The sequence below is a fragment of the Physeter macrocephalus genome, chromosome 12 (assembly GCF_002837175.3).
Source record: "Physeter macrocephalus isolate SW-GA chromosome 12, ASM283717v5, whole genome shotgun sequence".
NCBI lineage: Eukaryota > Metazoa > Chordata > Mammalia > Artiodactyla > Physeteridae > Physeter > Physeter macrocephalus.
In genome coordinates, this window is record NC_041225.1 from 14,192,911 (window position 1) to 14,215,247 (window position 22,337).

The following is a 22,337-nucleotide window of genomic DNA, read 5'->3' on the forward strand; positions in this document are numbered from 1 at the left end:
GAGCTAGAATTTATACATAACAAAATTTATCCATTTTAGGTGTCCAATAGGTTTTATTTTAAAATTATTTTATTGACGTAGAGTTGATTTACAATGTTTTGTTAATTTCTGCTGTACAGCAAAATGATCCAGTTGTACATTTATATACATTCTTTTTCATATTCTTTTTGGTTATGGTTTATCAGAGGATATTGAATATAGTTCCCTGAGCTATACGGTAGGACCTTGTTGTTTATCCATCCTGTATATAATAGTTTGCATCTGCAATAGCTTTTCGTATATTTATAGTTGGGTAAACTATAAACACCATGGTAACTATACAACATTTTCATCACCCCAAAATGAAACCTTGTGGCCATCTGAAATGACCCTCCCACCTAGGCAACCACTAACCTACCTTCTGTCTCTGTAGATTTGCCTGTCCTCGCCGTTTCATGTAGATGGAATCATACAACATGTGGCCTTTTGTAACCGGCTTCCATAACGTAATGTTTTCAAGGTTCATCTAAGTTCACCAGCCCTTCATTCCTTTTTGTTGAGGATTGATATTTTATTGTCTCGAGATGTCACATTTTGTTTATCCCTTCATCAGTTGGTAGACATTTCATGGGCACATTTCGTGTGAACAGGTTTTCAATTCTCTTGGGTATATACCTCGAAGTGTAATTACTGGGTAGCTCGGTGACTCTATATTTCATTTTGAGGGCCCACCCAACTGTTTTCCAAAGTAGCTACACCCTTCTACATTCCCATCAGCAGTGCATGAGAGTTCTAATTTCCCCATGTCTTTACCAATGCCCTTTACTGTCTCTCTTTTTTTATGCCTGCAATCCTAGGGGGTGTGAAGTGGGTTTTGATTGCATTTCCCTAATGAACTAATGATACAGAGCATCCTTTCCTGGCCTTTGGAATCTTTGATATGTTGATTGCTTTGTGAATCTTCCAAAGGGGACACAGTGAGCAACAGTTCCTAATGCATTGCACCACGGATCACCCTTGCACAGGGCAGCTCCTGGAATGTGAGCCCACACTCCAAAGCTGGGATGCACTGGCCCGAAGCTGTCTGTGCCCGGAAATGTGAGTTTGGGGAACACCTTTAGGGCATTACTTTTACAAGATTTTCTCAAAGTAAAGAATTCTTAACTCTTTGTTGTTTTACATGGAACTTTGTCAAGGGTAATTTTGGCTAAAACGAAAAGGGAAAAGCAGGCTAAGATCTATCTCCTTGAAAACTGTAAAAATTCTGTTGTTTGACGGGGAGAGTTGAGGAAGTTGAACCCCAACCGTGTCCCTTCTTGTGGCCAGCAGTGGCCAACTCTGCACGATTGTCTTAATGCTTCTGCCTCCAAAATGGTTCAGGCATAGCTGGAGACATGGTGCGGGGCATCTCGGTTGCGCTGGGTTGTCTCAGCTTGACTGGGGACTCCAGGTTCCCAGAGGTCACTTCACGGGGACAGAGAGGCACTCTAGTCCCAGTTCTGTCCCAACACATGTAGTGATGAGGTCCTGGGCGTCCTGGGCTTTATAAGCCAAACAGACCATAGGCCAGACCTGCCCAAGTGTTGGAGAAGCAGTGCCCGTCTCCTAGTCCGTTCATTGCTCTGGTGTCTTCTCGGGACCATCCTCCCTCTATCCTCCCCGGAGCCAACCACAACCTCAGCCGGGCCCTCTAACAGTGTCCACGCCTCTGATTCCCCGGGAGGTCTCTGCTCATCCTGTGATTATGGGCTTTGAGTCCCCTCCGGGGTCTTCCTGAAGCCCAGTGTGGCCTCCAGGCACACCTCCCTGGTGTGTGGGTCTCACAAGCCAGGCATGGCCTCTCATCTGAGCCCTATGAGCAGTCCTTTGCCAGAAGCTGAAGTTTTCTCCTCAGTATAATTCAAACGTGCCCCTTCCTTCAACACCCAAAACCGTGGTAGGGGATTTTATTCTTATTATTTATTTTTAGTAGAGAGACAGGGATGAAAAGGGGGATATTTGGGTCTCCTGAATTTTATAGCCACGCTCTTGGCTGAACCTACCGGTGGCTGGTTTTCCTAAGCTGCTGTGTTGCTGTCTTCCTTGTCTTCTTTGTCTGGAGGCAATGACACCTGCCTCTTTTGTGCTTTTCATCAGTCACTTTTCATCACAACTGGTCTCTCCCTCTAAAGAATTAGCCTAACTGGTCACACTGGGTGGTACAGGCTGGACTGGACTCCTGAGCCAGAGTCCTTGTCTCTCTTCTCATCTCTGCCAGGGCAGGGGAGGACCTCAAAGCTTCCCCTCACTCCAGCCACACTGCCTAAAGGGGCACAAAACCCTCCAGGATACGGGGACAGGCACACTGGGGCAGCCCAGGAACCTCTCGAGCCCTACATCCTCTCATAAAGCTTATTATAAAACTTTATAATTTACTTTATGATTGCCATAGCTTATTATAAAGTTAAAATAATCAGTGGGGTTGGTGTCAAGATAGACATATAGATCAATGGGACAGACTTAGTAATACAGAAATAGACCCACATGTACATGGTTGATTTTTTTTCTGACAAGGCACCAAGGAAATTCAGTGTAGAAATGTAATCTTCAACAAATGGTGCTAGGAAAAAATGGGCAACCATATACAAAAAAAAAAAAAAAAATCCTTACTTCACATTATACAAAGAGTCAACTCAAAACAGATCATAGACATAAATGTAAGAGCTAAGACTATGAAACTCTTAGAAGAAAACATACGAGAACATCTTAGTGACCTTGGTTTTGGCACCAATTTGTGAAATTCAACAAATAAAGCACAAATCATAAAAGAAATAATCTATTGACTGGATCTTATCAAAATAAAAAATAAGCTTTTGTTCTTCAAAAGACACTTAAGAAAATGAAAAGGAAAGCCACAGACTGAAAATATTTGCAAAACATATACATGACAAATGACTTGTACTAGAATTTATAAATAAGTTACTTATAAGAAGACAAACAACATAATTTTTTGAGTGGGCAAAAGATCTGAAAGAAAACTTCACCAAAGAATGCACAGAATTGGAATTTAAGCACATGAAAAGAGGCTCAACATTGTTAGTCATTAGGGAAATGCAAATTACAACCAAAATGAGATACCACTAACCCACGTGAGTGAATAAAATGAAAAAGACTGACCATACCAAATGTTTGCAAGGGTGTGAAGCAACTGGAACACTCATTCACTCCTGTGGGAATGGAAAATAGTATGACCACTCTGAAGAGCATTTTGTCAGTTTTTTTAGAAAGTTAAAAATATATCTACCACATGACTCAGCCATTCCACCCCTCGTTATTACACAGAAAGAAACAATATATTCACACAAAGATTTGTACCCCAATGTTCATAATTGTTTTTTCTGAAATTATAAAAAATGGAAAGCAGCACAAGAGGACCCCAGCAAATGAGCAGATTAACAACTTGTAACATATCCATACAATAGAATGCTACTCAACAATAAAAAGGAAGAAAAGATTCATGTACACAAAAGCATGATTGAATATCAAAATAATTATGCTGAATAAGAGAAAAAAGGCAAAACAAGTACATACTATGATTCTAGTTATATAAAATTGTAGAAAAATGCAACTAATCTATAGTAACAGAAAGATTGGTAGTTGCCTCTTGGGGGAGAGGGAGTTGGAAGGCTGCAGGAACTGCAAAGTGGCAGAAGGAAACTTTTGAGGGTGATGTATATGTTCATTATCTTAATTGGGATGACAGTTTCAGAGATGTATAAATATGTCCAAACTACTCAAATATACAATTTAATTATATAAGGTTTATTAAGTGGCAATTATACTTTGATAAAGCTGTTGCCAAAAAAAAAAAAAAAAAAAGAACTCTTATCTTCTGGAGATAGACACTGAATGTTTTACAAACAAAGTTATCTAAGTACTGAAATTTGTTTCAAGATAATACAGGAATGGGGTGTGAAGTAGGTGGTGACACAGATACAAGGGTGATATAGAAAATGGGCCACCAAATGACAAATGTTGAGGCTAGGCTCATTTGCATGTATGTTTGAAATACTACATTTAACAAAATGCCTACTAGAAAATGTGACTTTAACCCTAAGAATGTGGCACAGCTTATTGCCATGTTTCTTTCTTTGGCTTTCTTTCTTTCTTTAGTCAGAAACCTCATTAGTTTTTATTTAGTTTAATAAAAATGTGTATGGGTGACATAGTCCAAATGAATTGGTTAAAATTGATGTGAAACAATTAATTAATAATTAATGCAGGGGACTTCCCTGGTGGTCCAGTGGTTAAGACTCCACACTCCCAGTGCAGGGGGCCCGGGTTCGATCCCTGGTCATGGAACTAGATCCTGCATGTCAGAACTAAAGATCCTGCATGCCGCAATGAAGATCCCATGTGCCGCAGCTAAGACACGATGAAGCCAAAAAATAAATAAATAAAGTAAATAAAAAATAAAAGCAATGATAAAACTGATAAAAATAGAGTCAACTTTTTCAGAACTCTGGAAGTTAACCAAATGCTAGCAGCTATCCAGGGAATATTTACGCAAGCAACACAAAACAGTGAGTTTTACGGCATTTTAACCTGTCCCACACCCATCACTCTCTCTCCAGCTCCATGGTAACCTTGAAAGCCAACAGCTTCCATCATGAGAAAAACCAGTCTGGTGGTTCTCTGGAAGACTTCACTTGCAACTCTGTCCTTGTTTAATCTGATTTGGAGTTTCCCCAGTAGAAAAGCCATTTCCTCTAGTGCATTTGTTAAAAACATTTAGAGGTAGTGGTTCAACTGCATGGATGTATGAGGGAGTGGATAATAGCTGGGACAAACAATAGGCTAACCAAAATGCTTAAAGTAAAAACTGGGGAATAGGAATAATATGAAAAGCTCTGACATATTCTGGGGAATCTAGAGGGCCCTCAGACCTTTAAGGAAATCTCAGTCCTATCATTAGCTGACCATTAACTTAACCAAGCAGAGACTTCACTAGCTACACAGGACAAAGAATGCAGACTTTACAGAATTACATCAGAAAAGTCACTAAACAACCAAACACCAACAATGAATAGCAACAACAACAAAACCAGGGAAGTGGAAGAGAGACTCTGATTTCCAGAGTTGCCACATTATGTTATTTAAAATGTCCAGGTTTTAATAAAAAATTATGAGACATAGAAAGAAATAAGAAAGTATGGTCCATAAAAAGGGAACATGTAATTAACAGACACTGTCCTTGAGGAAGCCCAAACATAGGACTTCCTAGACAAAGTCTTTAAATTTAGCTCAAAGAGCTAAAGGAAATCATGTCTAAAGAACTAAAGGAAAGTAGGAGAATAGTGTCTCACTTAATAGAAAATATCAATAAAGAGATAGAAATCATTTTCTAAAAAGAATCAAATAGAAATTATGGAGTTGAAAAGTAAAATAACTGAAAATTCACTAGAAGGGCTCAACAATGGATCTGACCAGGAGGAAGAAAGATTCAGTAAACTTGAAGAGGGGTTAATTGAGATTACCCAGACTGAGAAACAGAAAGCAAAAAGAATAAAGAAATATGAACAGAACCTCAGAGACCTGTGGGACACCATCAAGCATACCAACATACACATGATGGGGAGTCCCAGAGGAGCAGAAAAAGAGAAAGTGGCAGAAAAAAAAAAAAGTTGAAGAAATAATGTCTGTAAACTTCTCAAATTTTATGAAAAACATTAAACTACACATCCAAGAGGCTCAATGGATTCCAAGTAGGACACACTAAAATATATCCACACCTAGACACATCATTATCAAAATCTCAAAAGTCAAAGACAAAAAGAGAATCTTGACTTGTCACACACAAGGGATCCTCAGTAAGACTGAGCTGTTTTCTCTTCAGAATCCATGGAAACCAGGAGGTGGTGGAATGATATATGAAAAGTGCTGCAAGAAAAGGATGATCAACCAAGAACTCTATATCCAGAAAAAAAGTCATTAAAGAATGAAGAAGAAATTAAGGCATTCCTAGATAAAAACTGAGAGAATTTGTCATTGACAGACCTGTTGCTATAGGAGATACTGAAGAGTCCTTCAGGCTGAAATGAAAGAACAGCAACTTGAATCCACACAAATGAATGAAGAGGACCAGTAAATGTAACTACATAGGTAATGTAAAAGAGAGTACAGATGTACTTTTTGTTTGTAATTCTTTTTTCCTCTCCTATTTGATTTGAGACAACTGCATAAAGCCATAATAATAAATATCTATTGATGGATATACAAAATATAAAGATGCATTTTGTACAATACAGAACAAAAGAGGGGGGAGGGAAATGAAGCAATGTAGGAGCAGAGTTTTACATACTATTGAACCATTTAGTATTGTTAAAGTGGTATTAATATAAACTAGATTGTCATAAATTAAGGTGATAATTGTAATCCCCAAGGGAATCCCTCAAAAAAAATAATAACAACTAACATCATAGTTAATGATGAAAGACTAAAAGCTTTCTGCCTAAGATCAGGAATAAGACAAAAATATCCATTCTCACTATTTCTATTCCACTTTGTACTGATGTTTCTAGCAGGGGCATTTATGCAAGAAAAAGAAATAGAAGTCATCCAGATTGGAAACAAAGAAGTAAAACTATCTCTGATCTTGTATATAGAAAATCCCAAGGAACCCACTAAAAAACTATTAGAATTAATAAAGGAGTTTAGCAAGGTTGCCAGATACAAAATCAGTATTTTTTAAAAATCCACTGAATTTTTTCACACTAGTAAGGAATAATCCAAAAGTTAAATTAAGAAAATAATTCCATTTATAACAGCATCACAAAGAATAAAATACTTAGGAATTAATTTAATCAAAGGGGTATAAAACTTTATATGCTGTAAACTGCAAAAGGTTGAAAAAATTAAAGACAACCTAAATAAATGGAAAGACATTTCTTGTTTGTAGATTGTAAAATGTAATATTGTTACGATGACCATGCTCTCCAAACTGACCAACAGATTCAACACAATGCCTACCAAAATTCAACCTCCTTTTAGGAGAAATCAATAAACTAACCCTAAAATTCACGTGGAAATATAAGGGACCCAGAATAGCCAAATAATCTTTAAAAGAAGAACATGGTTAAATGATTCACACTTGCAGATTTGAAAACTTTTACAAAGCTACAGTAATCAAGACCGCATGGTATTGGCATAAGGAGAGATACATAGAACAATAGAATAGAATTGATAGTCTAGAAATAAACCCATATATTTATGGTCAATTCATATTCAAGAAGAGTTCCAAGACAATTCAATGGGAAAATAATAGTCTTTTCAACAAATGATGCTGAGACAACTAGATATCCACCTTCAGAAGAACGTAATTAGACTTCATACTCACACCACGCAAAAAATCAACTTCAAGTGAATCAAAGACCTAATGTAACAGCTAAAACTATAAAACTTTTAGAAGAAAACATAAGTCTTTGTGACTTTGGATTAGGCGATGATTTCTTAGATATGCTCTCAGAAGCATAAGCATCTAAATTAAAAATAGATACATTTAACATCATAAAAGCTAAAAACATTTGTGTTTCAAGGACGCCATCAAGAAAGTGAAAAGCCAACTCACAGAACGGGAGAAATACTTGCAAAGCATATATCTGACAAGAGTTGAGTATCCAGAATACATAAAAAAATTATTACAACTCAACAGTAAAAAGATAAATACCCCAGTTAAAAGATGGATGAGAGATCTGAATAGACATTTCTTTGAAAAAGATATACAAATAGTCAATAAGCAAATGAAAAGATGCTCAACAGTGTTAGTCATTAGATAAATGCAAGTAAAAACCCCAATAAAATGCCACTTCACACTTAGTAGGATGATTAAAATAAAAAAAGCAAGATAAACCCAAGTGTTGTTGAGGATGTGGAGACATTTGATCCGTCAATATATTGCTGGCAGGAATGAAAAACTAGTGCAGCCACCGTGAAAAAGAGTTTGGCAGTTCCTCAAAATGTTAAGCATAGAGTTACCATATGACCCAGCGATTCCACTCTTACATATATAAGAGAACTGAAAACATGTCCACACAAACACTTGTGCATGGGTGTTCGTAGCAGCGTTCTTTATGATAATGTCCATCAACTGATAAATGAAGAAACACAATTTTGGGACATTATTCAGCTATAGAAAGGAATGAAGTACCAATGCACGCTAAAACATGGATGAACCTTGAAAACATTATGCTAAGAGAAAGAAGCTGGTCTCAAAAGTCCATTTAATTTATGGTTCCATTTAAATGAAATGCCTAAATAGGCAACTCCATAGAGACAGGAAGTAGATTAATGGTGTCAGGAGCTGAAGGAGGAGATGGGGAATAACTGTTAATGGTACCAGGTTTCTTTGGGAGGTTATGCTAATGTTCCAGAATGAGATAGTGGGGATGGTTGCACAGCCTTGTGAATACACTAAAAGCCACTGAATTGTACACTTTAAAGGGGTAAATTTTATGACAAGTAAATTATAGCTCAATTTTCTAAAAAAGCGAATGCAGTCTGATGGTTCAAAATTCAAAAGACACAAGAGTCAGCAATGATAAGTCTTCCTTCTTCCTCTGAAAGCAGCCACCCATCTCCCCTGCAGCCCTTGGGATCCATGTTCATTAAGGACTCAATTTTCTATTGTTCAAGATGTTGTCTTGCGCACACCGTTTTTATACTGTTACACACACTGCTTTGCCTTTTCCTTAGGCATTTATCCTCGGTTACAACCTAGGAGTCCCTTTATATTATTCTGCGACAATCCACTGCAGATGACTATGTCCTGCAGATTAACATGAGATAGCCATCTATGATAATGGTGATGATTGATTATATTGTATCACGAGCATCACTAAACAGTCTTTATCAGCTCAATCCAGATCAAGGAGCTTGAATTAAATTTGGTGTCATCTGGGCTCAGGGACTCTGGGTCTTGGCCGGAACACCCCATTGTTTGCCTGGGATTTTGTTTTCAGCAGAGTTGGAGGTCACATGATTTTTGGTGAAAATGTGCACAGTCAAATGAGACTTTACTCTTCTGACCATTTTTGCTCCTGGAGGCTTATGAGGGAACTGCTGAATTGAGTTAGATGCATAAAGATACCAATCCGCCTTCGGCCATAGTAATCAAAGACCAGATACGTAGTCAAAGGCCACCTTGAGCAGCCCCCTCCCGGCGTGTGTTGTTACCTGGCCCTGCATAGATGCCCACACACCTCTCAGCTTAGGAGCATTAGGGCAACAGGTACCAGCACAAAGTTCCCCACCACTCTCCCCGGGGTCAGATTGCTAATATTGTGCCGGACCCCTTACCATCTTTCAGAATTGAGGTCTTGTGGCTTGTTTTGCCCATTTGTTCATTGGTACAGTAGAAATTTCTATATAAAAAAAACACCGACCAGGGAGCTTCCGTGTGTTCAGTCATCCTCTCTGCAGTTTTGCTGCTGTTGGTCCGGAAGGTGCTTCTACCCAAAAGGTCCCCAAATGTCTCATTCTTTGGTTATGAAGTCAGTAAGACACGCACCCTGCGTGGTTTTCTCATCGGGCTTCCCAGTCACTTCCCAGGGATGGCCCCTCCGTGCCCTGAAGTCACCTGTGTCAGTAGCAGGAACCCGTGCACGTCGCTCTCATTAGAGCTGATTAAGCCTCACAGAAGAGGAATGCAGGAGCTCCCCCCAGGCCTGGACAAGAGGTCGTGGAAGGGGACAGGTCAAAGATGCTGTGGAGTTTGAAAGCAGGAAGGAGGCACTGAATACTAACAGAACCTACCCCCCGCCCCAGCTTTGTGGAGAGGATTCATTGCAATAATGCGCCCGATGTGCTTAGAACAGTTGCTGCTTAAGAAACGTTGGCCTCACCAAAAGGAGGGTGGAGCCAAACAGCTGTCTGCAAAAGAGGAGGTCCATCGAAGAAACGATTTTGCAGAAACCACAGAGGCCATCTGGCCTTGGATTAAGGGCTTGATGAGGGCCCAGGGCAACCACTATTGGGAATGAGAGAAGGAATCTGCTGGGAAGAAACCAACAGCTCGGCAACTGCAAGAAGGGCCCACTTGAAGTTAGAGAATCACAGTGGTGTTAACACGGCTTATTGGCAAGTGGTTCTCAGAACTCTAGTGTTCTCACTCATTAAGCGGGCGTAACTGTATTACTAACTCATAAGATCACTGCAATAATATACGTAAAGGCCAAGTTCTCTGCCTGACCCAAAATGAACGTGCAGTAAGTGGTGGAGGTGATGGGGTGGAAGTGATGTTCTGAGGAAGATTTTATGAGACACCTTGTAGGGCAGACTCAGATCTGTTGGGCAGGTGTTTTGAGCTCACTTGGGTAAAAAGCCAGGGCTGGGCACATAGGCTTCAGAGGAACAGAGAAGCTGCTCTAGATAAGAGAGGAAGGACTCGGTGCTCCTGGGAAAGGATGGGGATTCCAGAAGGAGGAGCATCAAGGATGAGATCTCAAAAGAGAAATAACTTTGGGAAAGAAGAAATTTATTTAATAGGGAATTTTGCGGGCTTTGAAATATGTGGGGTTAATCTCTTCCTTGGGCTACTCAACATCGTCTGTCAAGTCTATGCTTTTCGTTAAGAGTTGTGGAAAAGTGGCCTCTTTTCTCTTTACCTCGAAGAGTTTGAGTTGTGTTGAGTTAGGCATGGGATGAAAAACAGACTGACCCTATGGATGCAGGATCCGGAGGATAGGGAACTGCTGACATCTGGGCTATAGTGTTGTTGCCATGATGACGGTGAATCTAGAAGAGCGGTCAGTGGCTGGGGACGGGAGATGCAGATGTGGCTTAAGAACATGGTTAGGGAGGTGAGGGAGGGAAGAAACCCAGTGACTGTATGTTCCTTGAACAAACTCCGAAAGGAATCCAGGAAGAAGAAAGACGGTTTAAACCTCAGAGGAAGCAAGAGGATCATGCAGGTCCAAGTCAAGCCAGGGTAGAGGGTCTTGAGCCAAACCATAGCAGACAGCCCCTCCCCCGTGGTGGAGGTGATTGTGCCCGAGAACCTCGGTCGGTCTTGGGTTGTAACCAAGCAGGACCCAATGGGACCTTCCCGGGCAGGCCCTTCCCCCATATCCTCTGCTTTAGCTCCTCCCTTAAGGACCTTGATAATAGTATCAGATGCACATTTCCTGAGTTGTTTTACAGATGCTAAAACCACCACCAAAGGGAAGAAATGAACTACCTGATAATCAGAAGCATGGAGCCCCCAGACCTACTGGCACCTAAGGGTTGACAATGTTCACCCCCGTGACGTCGCCCTGTTACCCCCCCACCAACCGGTCAGAGAATTGTGCACGAGCTGATCACACACCCTGGGACGCCCCTCCCTAAATGCTTTGCTGAAACCCGTCGGGGTTTCTGGCTTTTTGAGCACTAGCTGTCCTGAACTCCTTGCTTGGTGGCCTGCAATAACGGCTGCTTCATTTTCCTTCACCACAACCTGGTGTCAGTACATTGGCTTTACTATGTGCGGGCAAATGGACCCAAGTTTGGTTTGGTAACAGGGTCAAGAGTGGACAACTTAGACTCAGGTCAGGAGGCGTCACGCGTGCAGATTGCACTTCTTTTTCTTGCGGTGGTCTTGGACAGGGGCCAAATTCCTTAAGCCCTAGTGGCTGACCTATTCCTTGTGCTCTAATGACCTAAGGTAAGCTGATTCTCATGTCTGAAGAATCAACTAGAAGAACATAAACAGTTTAGGAAAGGGGTTACAGGCGTAAGAGGAGCTGACGAGGGCTGATTATTCAGGCTTACAGTCCAGGACAAGAAGTACTTATTGAGTGCCTACTGTGTGCTAAGCATCATACCCTTGTTTCCATACTGGAAATGCAGGACTCCTTTATCCAATCAAAAACATGTCATAAGTGCCTACTGCCTAGAGTTTTAGGTTCCACACACTGAAAACGGTCTAAGATGCCTGGGATACAACTTTCCTCCTTCTCTTCACCTCCTTGCAAGAGCCTTCAATATTAGATCCTATTTATAATTCCTTCAACTTTAATTTTACCGAAGAGGCATTTGGTTTAGCCAAAAACAACATTAAACTGTGTATACTTTTGTCAGTCTGAGACTGGAAAATCAAAACATGACCTTTTCTTTTTTTTAACATCTTTATTGGAGTATAATTGTTTTACAACGGTGCGTTAGTTTCTGCTGTACAACAAAGTGAATCAGCTATACATGTACATATATCCCCATATCCCCTCCCTCTTGCGTCTCCTTCCCACACTCCCTTCCCACTATCTATCTATTTTACATTTGGTAGTGTATATATGTCCATGCCACTCTCTCACTTCGTCCCAGCTTACCCTTCCCCCTCCCCGTGTCCTCAAGTCCATTCTCTACATCTGTGTCTTTATTCCTGTCCTGCCCCTAGGTTCTTCAGAGCCATTTTTTTTTTTAGATTCCATATATATGTGTTAGCATACGGTATTTGTTTTTCTCTTTCTGACTCACTTCACTCTGTATGACAGATTCTAGGTTCATCCACCTCACTACAAATAACTCAATTTTGTTTCTTTTTATGGCTGAATACTATTCCATCGTATATATGTGCCACATCTTCTTTATACATTCATATCTCCCCATCCCGGCCCCACTAGCCCATGAAGAAGAGAATCTCATTGGTAGCTGTTTTTTCTCAGTGGTACCATGACCACAGTCTGAACTATATCCAATAACGTTGATAGGATGATTTTAAGTTATGTTATCTTTAACTTTGTTTTATCAAGGAGGCTATGAAATCTCTGACCCACCCTAGTCTTGTCTTTTCATTTGGAAAGAGAAGATTGTGCTCTTTGTAGGAGGCCTTAAATTATTACTGGAGCCATGGATGGAATTTTCATATGTGAGCTTATTGAAATGGCAGTAATTTTCTACCTGCCCCTTACCGCACAGAGTATCTTTACACTTTTTGAGGAGTTAAACTGAGGACTAAAACTACAAATGTTTTTACTACTTTTTTTTTTTAAGATGGATGTTGTATTTATATGTATTAATGTGTTGTATTTAGGCAGCCCACTTATATCTTTTTTGTTCTCCAGCTGGTATTTCCTGTTTCCAGTGATACAAAATGGCTGTGATGGTTAATTTTATGTGTCAACTTGGCTAGTCTAAGTGATGCTAAGATAACCAGTAAAGCAATACCTCTGGGCATGTCTGCGAAGGTGTCTCTGGGAGAGGTTAGCATTTGAATGGTAGACTGAGGGACGCAGAGGGCCCTCACCAATGCCGTGGGCATCTTCCAATCTGTTGAGAGCCTGAATAGAGTAAAAAAGCTAAGGAAAGACAAATTCACTGTCTGCTTGAGCTGAAACATCCATCTTCTCCTGCCCTGGGACATCAGTGCTTCTAGGTCTTGGGCTTTCGAACTCAGACCAGGTCTTACACCACCATCCCGCCTGCCCTATTCTCAGGCCTTTGGACTCAGACTGAATTACACCATCGGCTTTCCTGGTTCTCAGCTTGCATGCGGCAGATGGTGGACCTTCTCGGCCTCCATAACCACGTGAGCCCGTTCCTATCATCAGTTTCCTCTTATATATGTCTCTCTATACACATCCTATAGGTTCTGTTTCTCTGAAGAACCCTGACCAGTACAGTGGCTCCTTCAGAAAAGACACCATCGAAGCCCAGCTTTCTCACAGGGGACTTTTCTGCTCTCAGGGGAACTTGGAAAAGGGCAGTCTGGCCTTCAGGGGACAAAGTGGAGCAAGGGTCTAGTGCTGAAAACACTCACATGGTCACATGGGGAATGGGTGCTCTGCAATATGCCTAACTCTCAGGCTGACTTTTCTAGAACCTGGGAGGAGAGGTGTGCCCATCCCTGTTCCGACTGGGGAGCCCCGTGTGGTTCAGGAGAGTCCCTGCAGACTGGCCACCAGGAGAAGGAGGACCAGTCTGGGCCCTGTCTGTCTGCATTGTTGAGCCAGCAAAGACATGCCGGGCCTACAGGGGTGCGACAGTACCTGCTGGTAGGAAGGAAGATGGGGTCCCTGAGGCTCTAAAGTCTGGGGACTGAAAACAAGCCCAGGGACCCAGGGAAGGAAGAGCAGCTCAGGTCACCACACTAGCTCTAAGTCAGCACAAGGCTCTTAATCGTCTTCCTATGAGAAAGGTGTGTCTGGAGACCCAGTGGCCAAGGGTGAGTCACAGGTAAGGTGGCCAACCATCCCAGTTTTCCGGGGACAGAAAGGTTTTCCAGGACTTTGGGTTTTAAAGCCAGGAAAGGAAGCCGGGATGAGTAGGTCACCCTAGGAGGGACCTACAAGGGACAGACATGAAGGATGTAATTCATTCTAGGGCCCAAGCCATGTTCTGAATCGTCTGGTAAAGGCCATGCTCTCACCAGGAACCGCCCCCTCCCCGAAATGAGAACCAGTCCTTCTAATTCTGCCTGTTCTCTTGCTGGTCCGGGGTCAATAGATCCTACCTGTCATCCCTCCCCATGGCCAGGCCCTGGCTTTCAGCCCCACGTTGGCCTCTGCTCCATCCTCCAGAGATGAAACAGAAAGCATATCTGGGAGAGGACAGCCTGGTGTCCTCTGCTACCCTGGTGAGGGCACCCACCCTGCTTGCACTGCATTTTCATTTCAAGCATTATATTTGCAAACCAAAAAGAGAAGGCCTAGAAATGCAGAGCTCCACCTGCATCTCAAAGAGAATAAATCCCAGGGGCATTTAAAAAAATGACAATCCTGGAAGGATTTATGATTAGCAAACTGTAATTAAAAGACTGATCTTTTGGGCTTCCCTGGTGGCGCGGTGGTTGGGAGTCCGCCTGCCAATGCAGGGGACACGGGTTCTTGCCCCGGTCCGGGAAGATCCCACGTGCCGTGGAGCGGCTGGGCCCGTGAGCCATGGCCACTGGGCCTGTGCTCCGCAACGGGAGAGGCCATAGCAGTGAGAGGCCCGCGTACCGCAAAAAAACAAAACAAAACAAAACAAAACTGATCTTTTATCCAGAAAGCAACACACATTCTTTTCTTAAGTTGTGTTTCTTTGTTAAAACGTCCTGCCTCTCAGAGGTGTAATATGACCATCAGGACAAACACTGAAGCAAGCCCGCCCGTTTAATACCTTCCACACGCCGCCTGGGTCCAGCAGGGATATAGTTACAACAGAAAAACAGCAGGTATGGCCACCAAACCAATAAACATGATGGAAAAGGCAGTTTCTCAGTTTCAGCCCCAGTCTATGTCTGGGCCAAAAATACATCTGCTTGGGTTCAAATTCCGACTCACTCAGGCACATTACTTACCCTTCTAAGCCTCAGTTTCCTCATCTATAAAATGGCATCCTCCTCTCCTACTGGCGGTTAGCCTGAGGCCTAGTGGACAGCAAGTGCTCAGTTGCTATTACAATTCATCCTTCCTGTGAGATGCCGTCTTTTTTTTTTTAATTAATTTTTATTGGAGTATAGTTGTTTTGCAATGTTGTGTTAGTTTCTACTGTACAGCAAAATGAATCAGCTATACATATACATGCATCCCCTCTTTTCTGGATTTCCTTCCCATTTAGGTCACAACAGTGCATTAAGTAGAGTTCCCTGTGCCATACAGTAGGTTCTCATTAGTTATTTATTTTATACATAGTATCAACAGTGCATATATGTTGATCCCAATCTCCCAATTCATCCCACACCCACTTCCCCCCACCGTATCCATACATTTGTTCTCTATGTCTGTGTGTGAGACACCTTCTTGAATCTCACAGATGTGTCCCTTGCGATTTCAAAGGCAGCTTTGTAAATCTTGGCATCTCAAGGGAGCCAGGAGCCCTCAGGGACTCACCTGGTGGCCCTTTTGCAGGTGAGGAGAGGGAGGTCCCAAGAAAGGCTGTGATCCACTCTGGGCCACACAACAGGAAACCAGGGTGAGCTCTCTGGACTCCCTCTTCAGGGATCTTTCCACGACAACTGGCTGTCATTCTTCTGTTGGACATGGAAGTACAGCCAAAAGGAAACCAGAGGGGATTTTTTTTGTTTTTATTATTGTTCTTTTGTTGATTTTGTTCAGTTCTGTTTTTTCTTTTTGTTTTTATGTGTTTGAGATTTTTCTGTTTTCAAAAAAAATTTTTAAAGACCTTTTTTTTTGATGTGGACCATTTTTTAAAGTCTTTATTGAATTTGTTACACTTGCTCTGTTTTATGTTTTGGTTTTTTGGCCCCGAGGCATGTGGGATCTTAGCTCCCCAACCAGGGATCAAACTCGTACCTCCTGCATTGGAAGGCGAAGTCTTAACCACTGGACCTCCAGGGAAGTCCCTGTTTGTTTTGTTTTGTTTTGTTTTTTTTGCGGTACCTGGGCCTCTCACTGTTGTGGCCTCTCCCGTTGCGGAGCACAGGCTCTGGACACGCAGGCTCAGCGGCCATGGCTCACGGGCCCAGCCACTCCGCGGCATGTGGGATCTTCCCGGACCAGGGCACGAACCCGTGTCCCCTGCATCAGCAGGCGGACTCTCAACCACTGCGCCACCAGGGAAGCCCCCTGAGGTGACTTTTGACCAATATCAAGATAAAGAATGTTGCCATCACCTTAGAAAATTCTCCCATGCCACTTTTCTGTCAAGCCTCCCATTCCGAGGAGCAACCACAATTCTGATTTGTTCCGCTGTAGATGAGTTTTGTCTGGTCTAGGGCTTCATGTGAACACAAGGAGAGTGTACTGTTCTGTAAGCCTTCTTTTGCTCAGTGTAATGTTTTGGTATCCATCATTGTTGTTGTGTGTATCGATAGTCTGTTCCTTTTTTATTGCTGTGTAGCGTTCCATTTTATTAAGATATCCCCATTTGCTGATCCATTCTCCTACCCAGGAACAGCTGACATGTCTCCGGTTTTTCCACTCCAATGACTAGAGCTGCGGTGAACATTCCTGTATATGTCTTTTTGTGAACGTATGTTTCCATTTCTCTTGGGAAAACACCTGGGAATGGTATTGCTGGGTCACGGGGTAGGTGTTTGTATAGTTTTATAAGAAGTTGCCACATCCTTACTAACATTTGGTGATGTCAGCCTTTTTCATTTTAGGTAGGTCTGTGGTAGTATCTTTTTGTGGTTTTAATTTTCATTTCCCTGATGAGTAACGGTTGAGTGTTTTTCACACCCCTATTGGCCATTTGAATATCTTCTTTTGTGAAATGTCATTCAACTCTTTCATCCATTTTAATTGCATTGTGTTTTCATCACTGAGTTAAAGAGTTCTTTATATATCCAGGATATCATTTCTTTTTCAGATGTTCTGCAAATATTTTCTCCCAATATACGCTCGCCTCTAGTTTTTTTTGTTTTTGTTTTTTGGCTGTGTTGGGTCTTCATTGCTGCACACGGGCTTTCTATAGTTGTGGCGAGCGGGGGCTACTCTTTGTCGTGGTGGCTTCTCTTTGTTGCAGAGCATGGGCTCTAGGCAAGTGGGCTTCAGTAGTTGTGGCACATAGGCTCAGTAGTTGTGGCACAAGGGCTCAGTAGTTGTGGCACAGGGGCTTAGTTGCTCCACGGCATGTGGGATCTTCCTGGACCAGAGATTGGGTCTTCATTGCTGCACACGGGCTTTCTATAGTTGTGGCGAGCGGGGGCTACTCTTTGTCGCGGTGGCTTCTCTTTGTTGCAGAGCATGGGCTCTAGGCAAGTGGGCTTCAGTAGTTGTGGCACATAGGCTCAGTAGTTGTGGCACAAGGGCTCAGTAGTTGTGGCACAGGGGCTTAGTTGCTCCACGGCATGTGGGATCTTCCTGGACCAGGGATCAAACCCGTGTCCCCTGCATTGGCAGGCAGATTCTCAACCACTGCACCACCAGGGAAGTCCTCACCTCTATTTTCTCAATGGACTCTTCTGTCAGCTGAACTTTTTAATTTTGATAGAGACTAATTTATTGATTTTTTCTTTTATATTTTTTTCTGTTTATCAAACATTCGCCTGTCCCCAGGTTATGAAGTTATTCTCCTATGTTTTTCTTTAAAAGCTTTATGGCTTTACATTAAGGTCTGCGATTCATTTCAAATTAATCTTTATACATAGTGTGAGAAAGGAGTTGAGGTTTTATTTGTTTGTTTCCATATGAACATCCAGTTAATACAGCACCATTTTTTTGGAAAAGACTTTTCTTTCTTCCATTGAATTGCTTTGGCATCTTATCAAAAATGAAGTGACTAAGTAAGGACCTATTTCCTGGCTCTCTATTCAGATCTATTTATCTATTCATCAGTCCTTCTGCCAGTACCACACTGTCTTGTACTGTGGTTTTATGTTTTCAGGTCAGAGTTTGAGCACTCCAAATTTGTTCTTCTATTTCAAGATTATTTTAGGTATTCTTTGCATGTCTATATAAACTTTAGAATCAGTTTGTAAACTGGTTGGGATTGCAGTGATCCTATAGATCAATTTTTAGAGAACTGAAACATCTTCACAACTTGATTCCAATCTGAGAACATGCATGTTATCTCTCCATTTATTTGGGTCTTCCTTAATTTCTCTCAGTAATGCTCTGTAGTCTTCAATAGAGATCTTGCCTATCTTTTGTTAAATTTCTTCCTGAGGCTTTTATATTCTTTTTTTTTTTTTCGCTCCGCAGCATGTGGGACCCTCCCGGACCGGGACACAAACCCATGTCCCCTGCATCGGCAGGCAGACTCTCAACCACTGCGCCACCAGGGAAGCCCTCTTTGTCAGGTTTTATATTAGAATTATGCTGGTCTCATAAAATAAGTTTGGAAATATTCTTGCCTCGTTTGTTCTCTGAGAGAGTTTATGAAAGATTTGCATTATTTCTCTCTTAAATGTTAGACTTAATGAAACTATTTTGAGCAAAGTTTTCTTTGGGGAACATTTTTTAATAATAAATTCAATTTCCTAAAGAGAGGTAGAGTTATTTAGATTTCTATTTTATCAAACGTGAGTTATGGTAAGTTGCATTTTTCAAGGAATTTGTCCATTTCATCTAAGTTGTCAAATTTGTTGGTGTAAAGGTTTTTTAAATATTTTCTTACCATTCTTTCAATATCTGTAGCATTTTCAGTGTTGACCCCTCTTTTATTCTAATATTGATAATATGCTTTCTCTCTCCTTTTCTTGATTAGTCTAACTAGAGTTGATCTTTTCTAGAGAACCAACTTTTGGTTTTGTTAATTTTCTCTATTCTTTGTTTTTACGTCATCTATTTCTGTTCTTATATTTATTATTTCTTTACTCCTACTTACTTTGGGTTTACTTTTTTCTTCTTTTTTTCTTTACCCATTTTTTTTTAGACTCAAATTAGAACCTCAAGGCAGTGATTTTAGACCTTTCCTCTTTTCTAATGTAAGTATGTAAAACTATAAATTTCCCTCTTAACATTGCTTTAACTACGGCTCATGAATATTACTATGTTGTATTTTCATTATTATTCTGTTCAAAAGTTTTTCTAATTTTCCTTATGATTTCTTCTTTGGGGTTATTTAGAAGTGTGACATTTGATTTCCAAATATCTATCTAGGGTCATCCTAGATTTCTTATTGTTATTGATTTCTAATTTAATTCCACTTTGGACAGAGAAAATACTCTGTAGGATTTCCATCCTTTTCAACTTATCAAGACATTTTATGGCCTAACATATGTTTTATCTTGACAAAAGCTCCACATGTATCTGGAAAGAATGTGTATTCTTCAGTTGTTGGGTGTAGTGTTCTATAATTATTAATAGGTCATGGTGGTGATGGTTTTGTACAGATAGTTTATGTCTTTACTGATTTTAGGCCTAGTTATTCTATCAATGACTGAGGAGAGGTGTTAACATTTCTAACTATGATTGTGGTATTGTCTACTTCTCCTTTTAACTCTGCCATTTTTGCTTTGTGTATTTTAAAGCTCTGTTATTAGGCCCACATAACTTTATCACTGTAATATCTTCTTGTTGAATTGATGCTTATCATTAGGACATGTCCCTTTCCACACCTGGTAGCACTCTTTATCTTGAAGTTAACTTCATCTGATATTGATACAGCCACCCCAGCATTCTTATGCTTACTATTCTCATGGTATTTTTTTCCATTCATTCTCTCAACATATCTGTTTCTTTCTGTTTCAAGTGGGTCTCTTACAGAAAGTGTTTTTATCCTTTCTGACAATCTTTGCTTTTCATTGGAGTTTTTAGTCCATTAGCATTCAATGTAATTATTGATATATTTGGAGATAGGTCTTCCATTTTATTATTTGTTTTATGTTTGCAGCCTCTAATTTCTGCTCCTCTGTTCCTCTTTTCCTAATTTCTTTTAAAATTATTTTAATAGATTTTAGAATTACTTCTTAATTTATGTATTGACTTTTTAGCTATACTTTTTTGCATTTTTTGTTGATTGCCTATAGATTACAATGTATTTCCTTTCCTTTTACAATCTGTGAGAGTTAAGTTTGTGCCACTTTACATAAACTGTAGAAACCTTACAATCGTATAGATCCATTTACCCCCAATCATTCTTTACACTATAATTTTCATATGCATTACATCTACATAATTATAAACCTCACAAGACAGCATTACAGATTTTTCTTTAAACAATCATATGCAGTTTAAATAAATTAAGTGAAAAAATAGTCTTTTATACTTATCCTGAAATTCACCATTTCCAATGGTATAATTCCTTTTCAGTCTGAAGAACTTTCATTTTTCTTACTGTACAGGTCTCCTGATGATGAATTCTCTTAGTTTTCTGAATTGTCTTTATTTTGTATTTATTCTTGAAGGATATTTTCACTGTAGATAGAATTCTGGGCTGAGAATTTACTTCTTAGAGCCGTTTAAGGATGTTGTTTCACTGTCTCCTGGTCTCTGTTGTTTCTAATGAGAAGTTAGCAGGAGCTGCAGGAGAAGGTTGGTTCTGTTGTCCACAGGAGGCCTTGTTTGCATACATACATGCATCACACACCGGTGAAGAACCTATAATCTTTGCTGACATGATGTGCAGCATTTAAAACTCTCTATAGTCAGACCCAGTTGTTGAAAAATTTAGACCTAACATTACTCTGGCCCAGGAAGGATTTTAGTTGGAAATTATAGTTTATAGCCTAGGAGCTATTTTCCAAAGATCCTTAAGGCTTACCAGCAATGACAATGATAACAATAACGGTGATCACAATGATATCATTGCCAATAGCTGCTACAACCTATTGACCCCATAATATGTGGTCATAGGTTATCTTCATCCTTTCAACAACCCATTTTGCAGTTGAAGAAACAGACTCAGTGAGCATATGATCTCTGCTCATGACTAATGGAGCCAGGATACAGTCACTGTGGCCCTAGAGCCCCCCCCCCTCCCTTTTTTTCCACTGTACCACAAGACTGGCCCCTAGGCTGGGATGCTACCTCAGACCACAACCGCATGATGACAGCCATTTCCTCCAATGGGCCTGAGGATACTTTTTTGTTTTGTTTTGTTTTATTTCTCTACCTCACAAGGGGCCTGTTTGGTGACTCAGAGGTCCTGTGTTGTAGCTCCAGGGGTGGGTCTGAAAGAAAAGGGTCTCCACCTGCAGGTGTCCTGGGCAGAGGACTTGATCCAGCTCCCTCCTCTCTAATCCCCAGATCTCAGGGGCTGGGTGGAAACTCCGTTCTGAGACCACAAGGCGAGAAAATGTTAGGGAGTAAGTTGGGCTAAGCTCCGAGGTTTGGATGTGAGACGTAGTTAGTCTACGTGGCTGGAGTGTGGTAACAAGACACATGGGCCCTTGAGGCTTGTCAGAAACCCTGATTGTGCTGGCAGCATCTGACCTGCAGTCCCCTTCAGATATGACTGAGACAGGAGATTCGGTAAACATGGTCCCTGAAGAGCTTGCGCGTTTCTTGGAAAAGGGATTTCCAGAGAGTTCTCAGAGCACGTAAATAGCAGGGCCATCAAGACAAAGGTAACCATTCAAGGAATGGAGAAGTATATTCTCAAAAATTACACTCCAAGGCAGAGTTGTGGTTCAGAAAGGGGGTTTTACGTTGTTGCTGTTATCGTTTCAGTTTTGGCCTCAGAAAGGGTGCGCTGGCCTGCTGTCAACAGTCTCTCGGCAGTGGGAAGGGGAGTGCCTCACAGTGGGTACGGGCATCTGGACTCTGACATAGATAGAGAGACATGGAGGACCCACCCTGGCCAGTCTTGGGGTGCACTCAAAAGAGCCCTGATTTGAGAGAGGAGTAGTTCTTTATAGAAGCAAGAATCTGGGATATGTTTCCAGAGAACTTGTCATGACTTGTAATGTAGTTTTTTCCCCCCTGCCTTCTGCAATTGGGGTTGCTATGCATCTCTGATGGACCAAAAATCTAAGTCTTGAGTTAGACTCTCTCAACTCTGGTCATGTAAGACCCAAAGGG

At 41.1% G+C, this 22,337-nt stretch overlaps 1 protein-coding gene and 1 long non-coding RNA gene across 3 annotated transcripts in view; one reads left to right on the forward strand and one right to left on the reverse strand.

The window, feature by feature from the left end:
- LOC102975843 (uncharacterized) overlaps positions 1 to 22,337 on the forward strand; it is a 271,154-nt gene that overhangs the window by 231,926 nt on the left and 16,891 nt on the right. The gene's annotated exons all lie outside the window — the stretch shown is intronic.
- The window catches only part of BCL2L11 (BCL2 like 11), a 107,090-nt gene continuing 105,507 nt past the window's right edge, over positions 20,755 to 22,337 (reverse strand). The window contains exon 3 of the mRNA XM_028496790.1: positions 20,755 to 20,837. Coding sequence (XP_028352591.1) covers positions 20,791 to 20,837 — 47 coding nt within the window. The 3' untranslated portion in view covers positions 20,755 to 20,790. The remainder of the gene's footprint in view (positions 20,838 to 22,337) is intronic.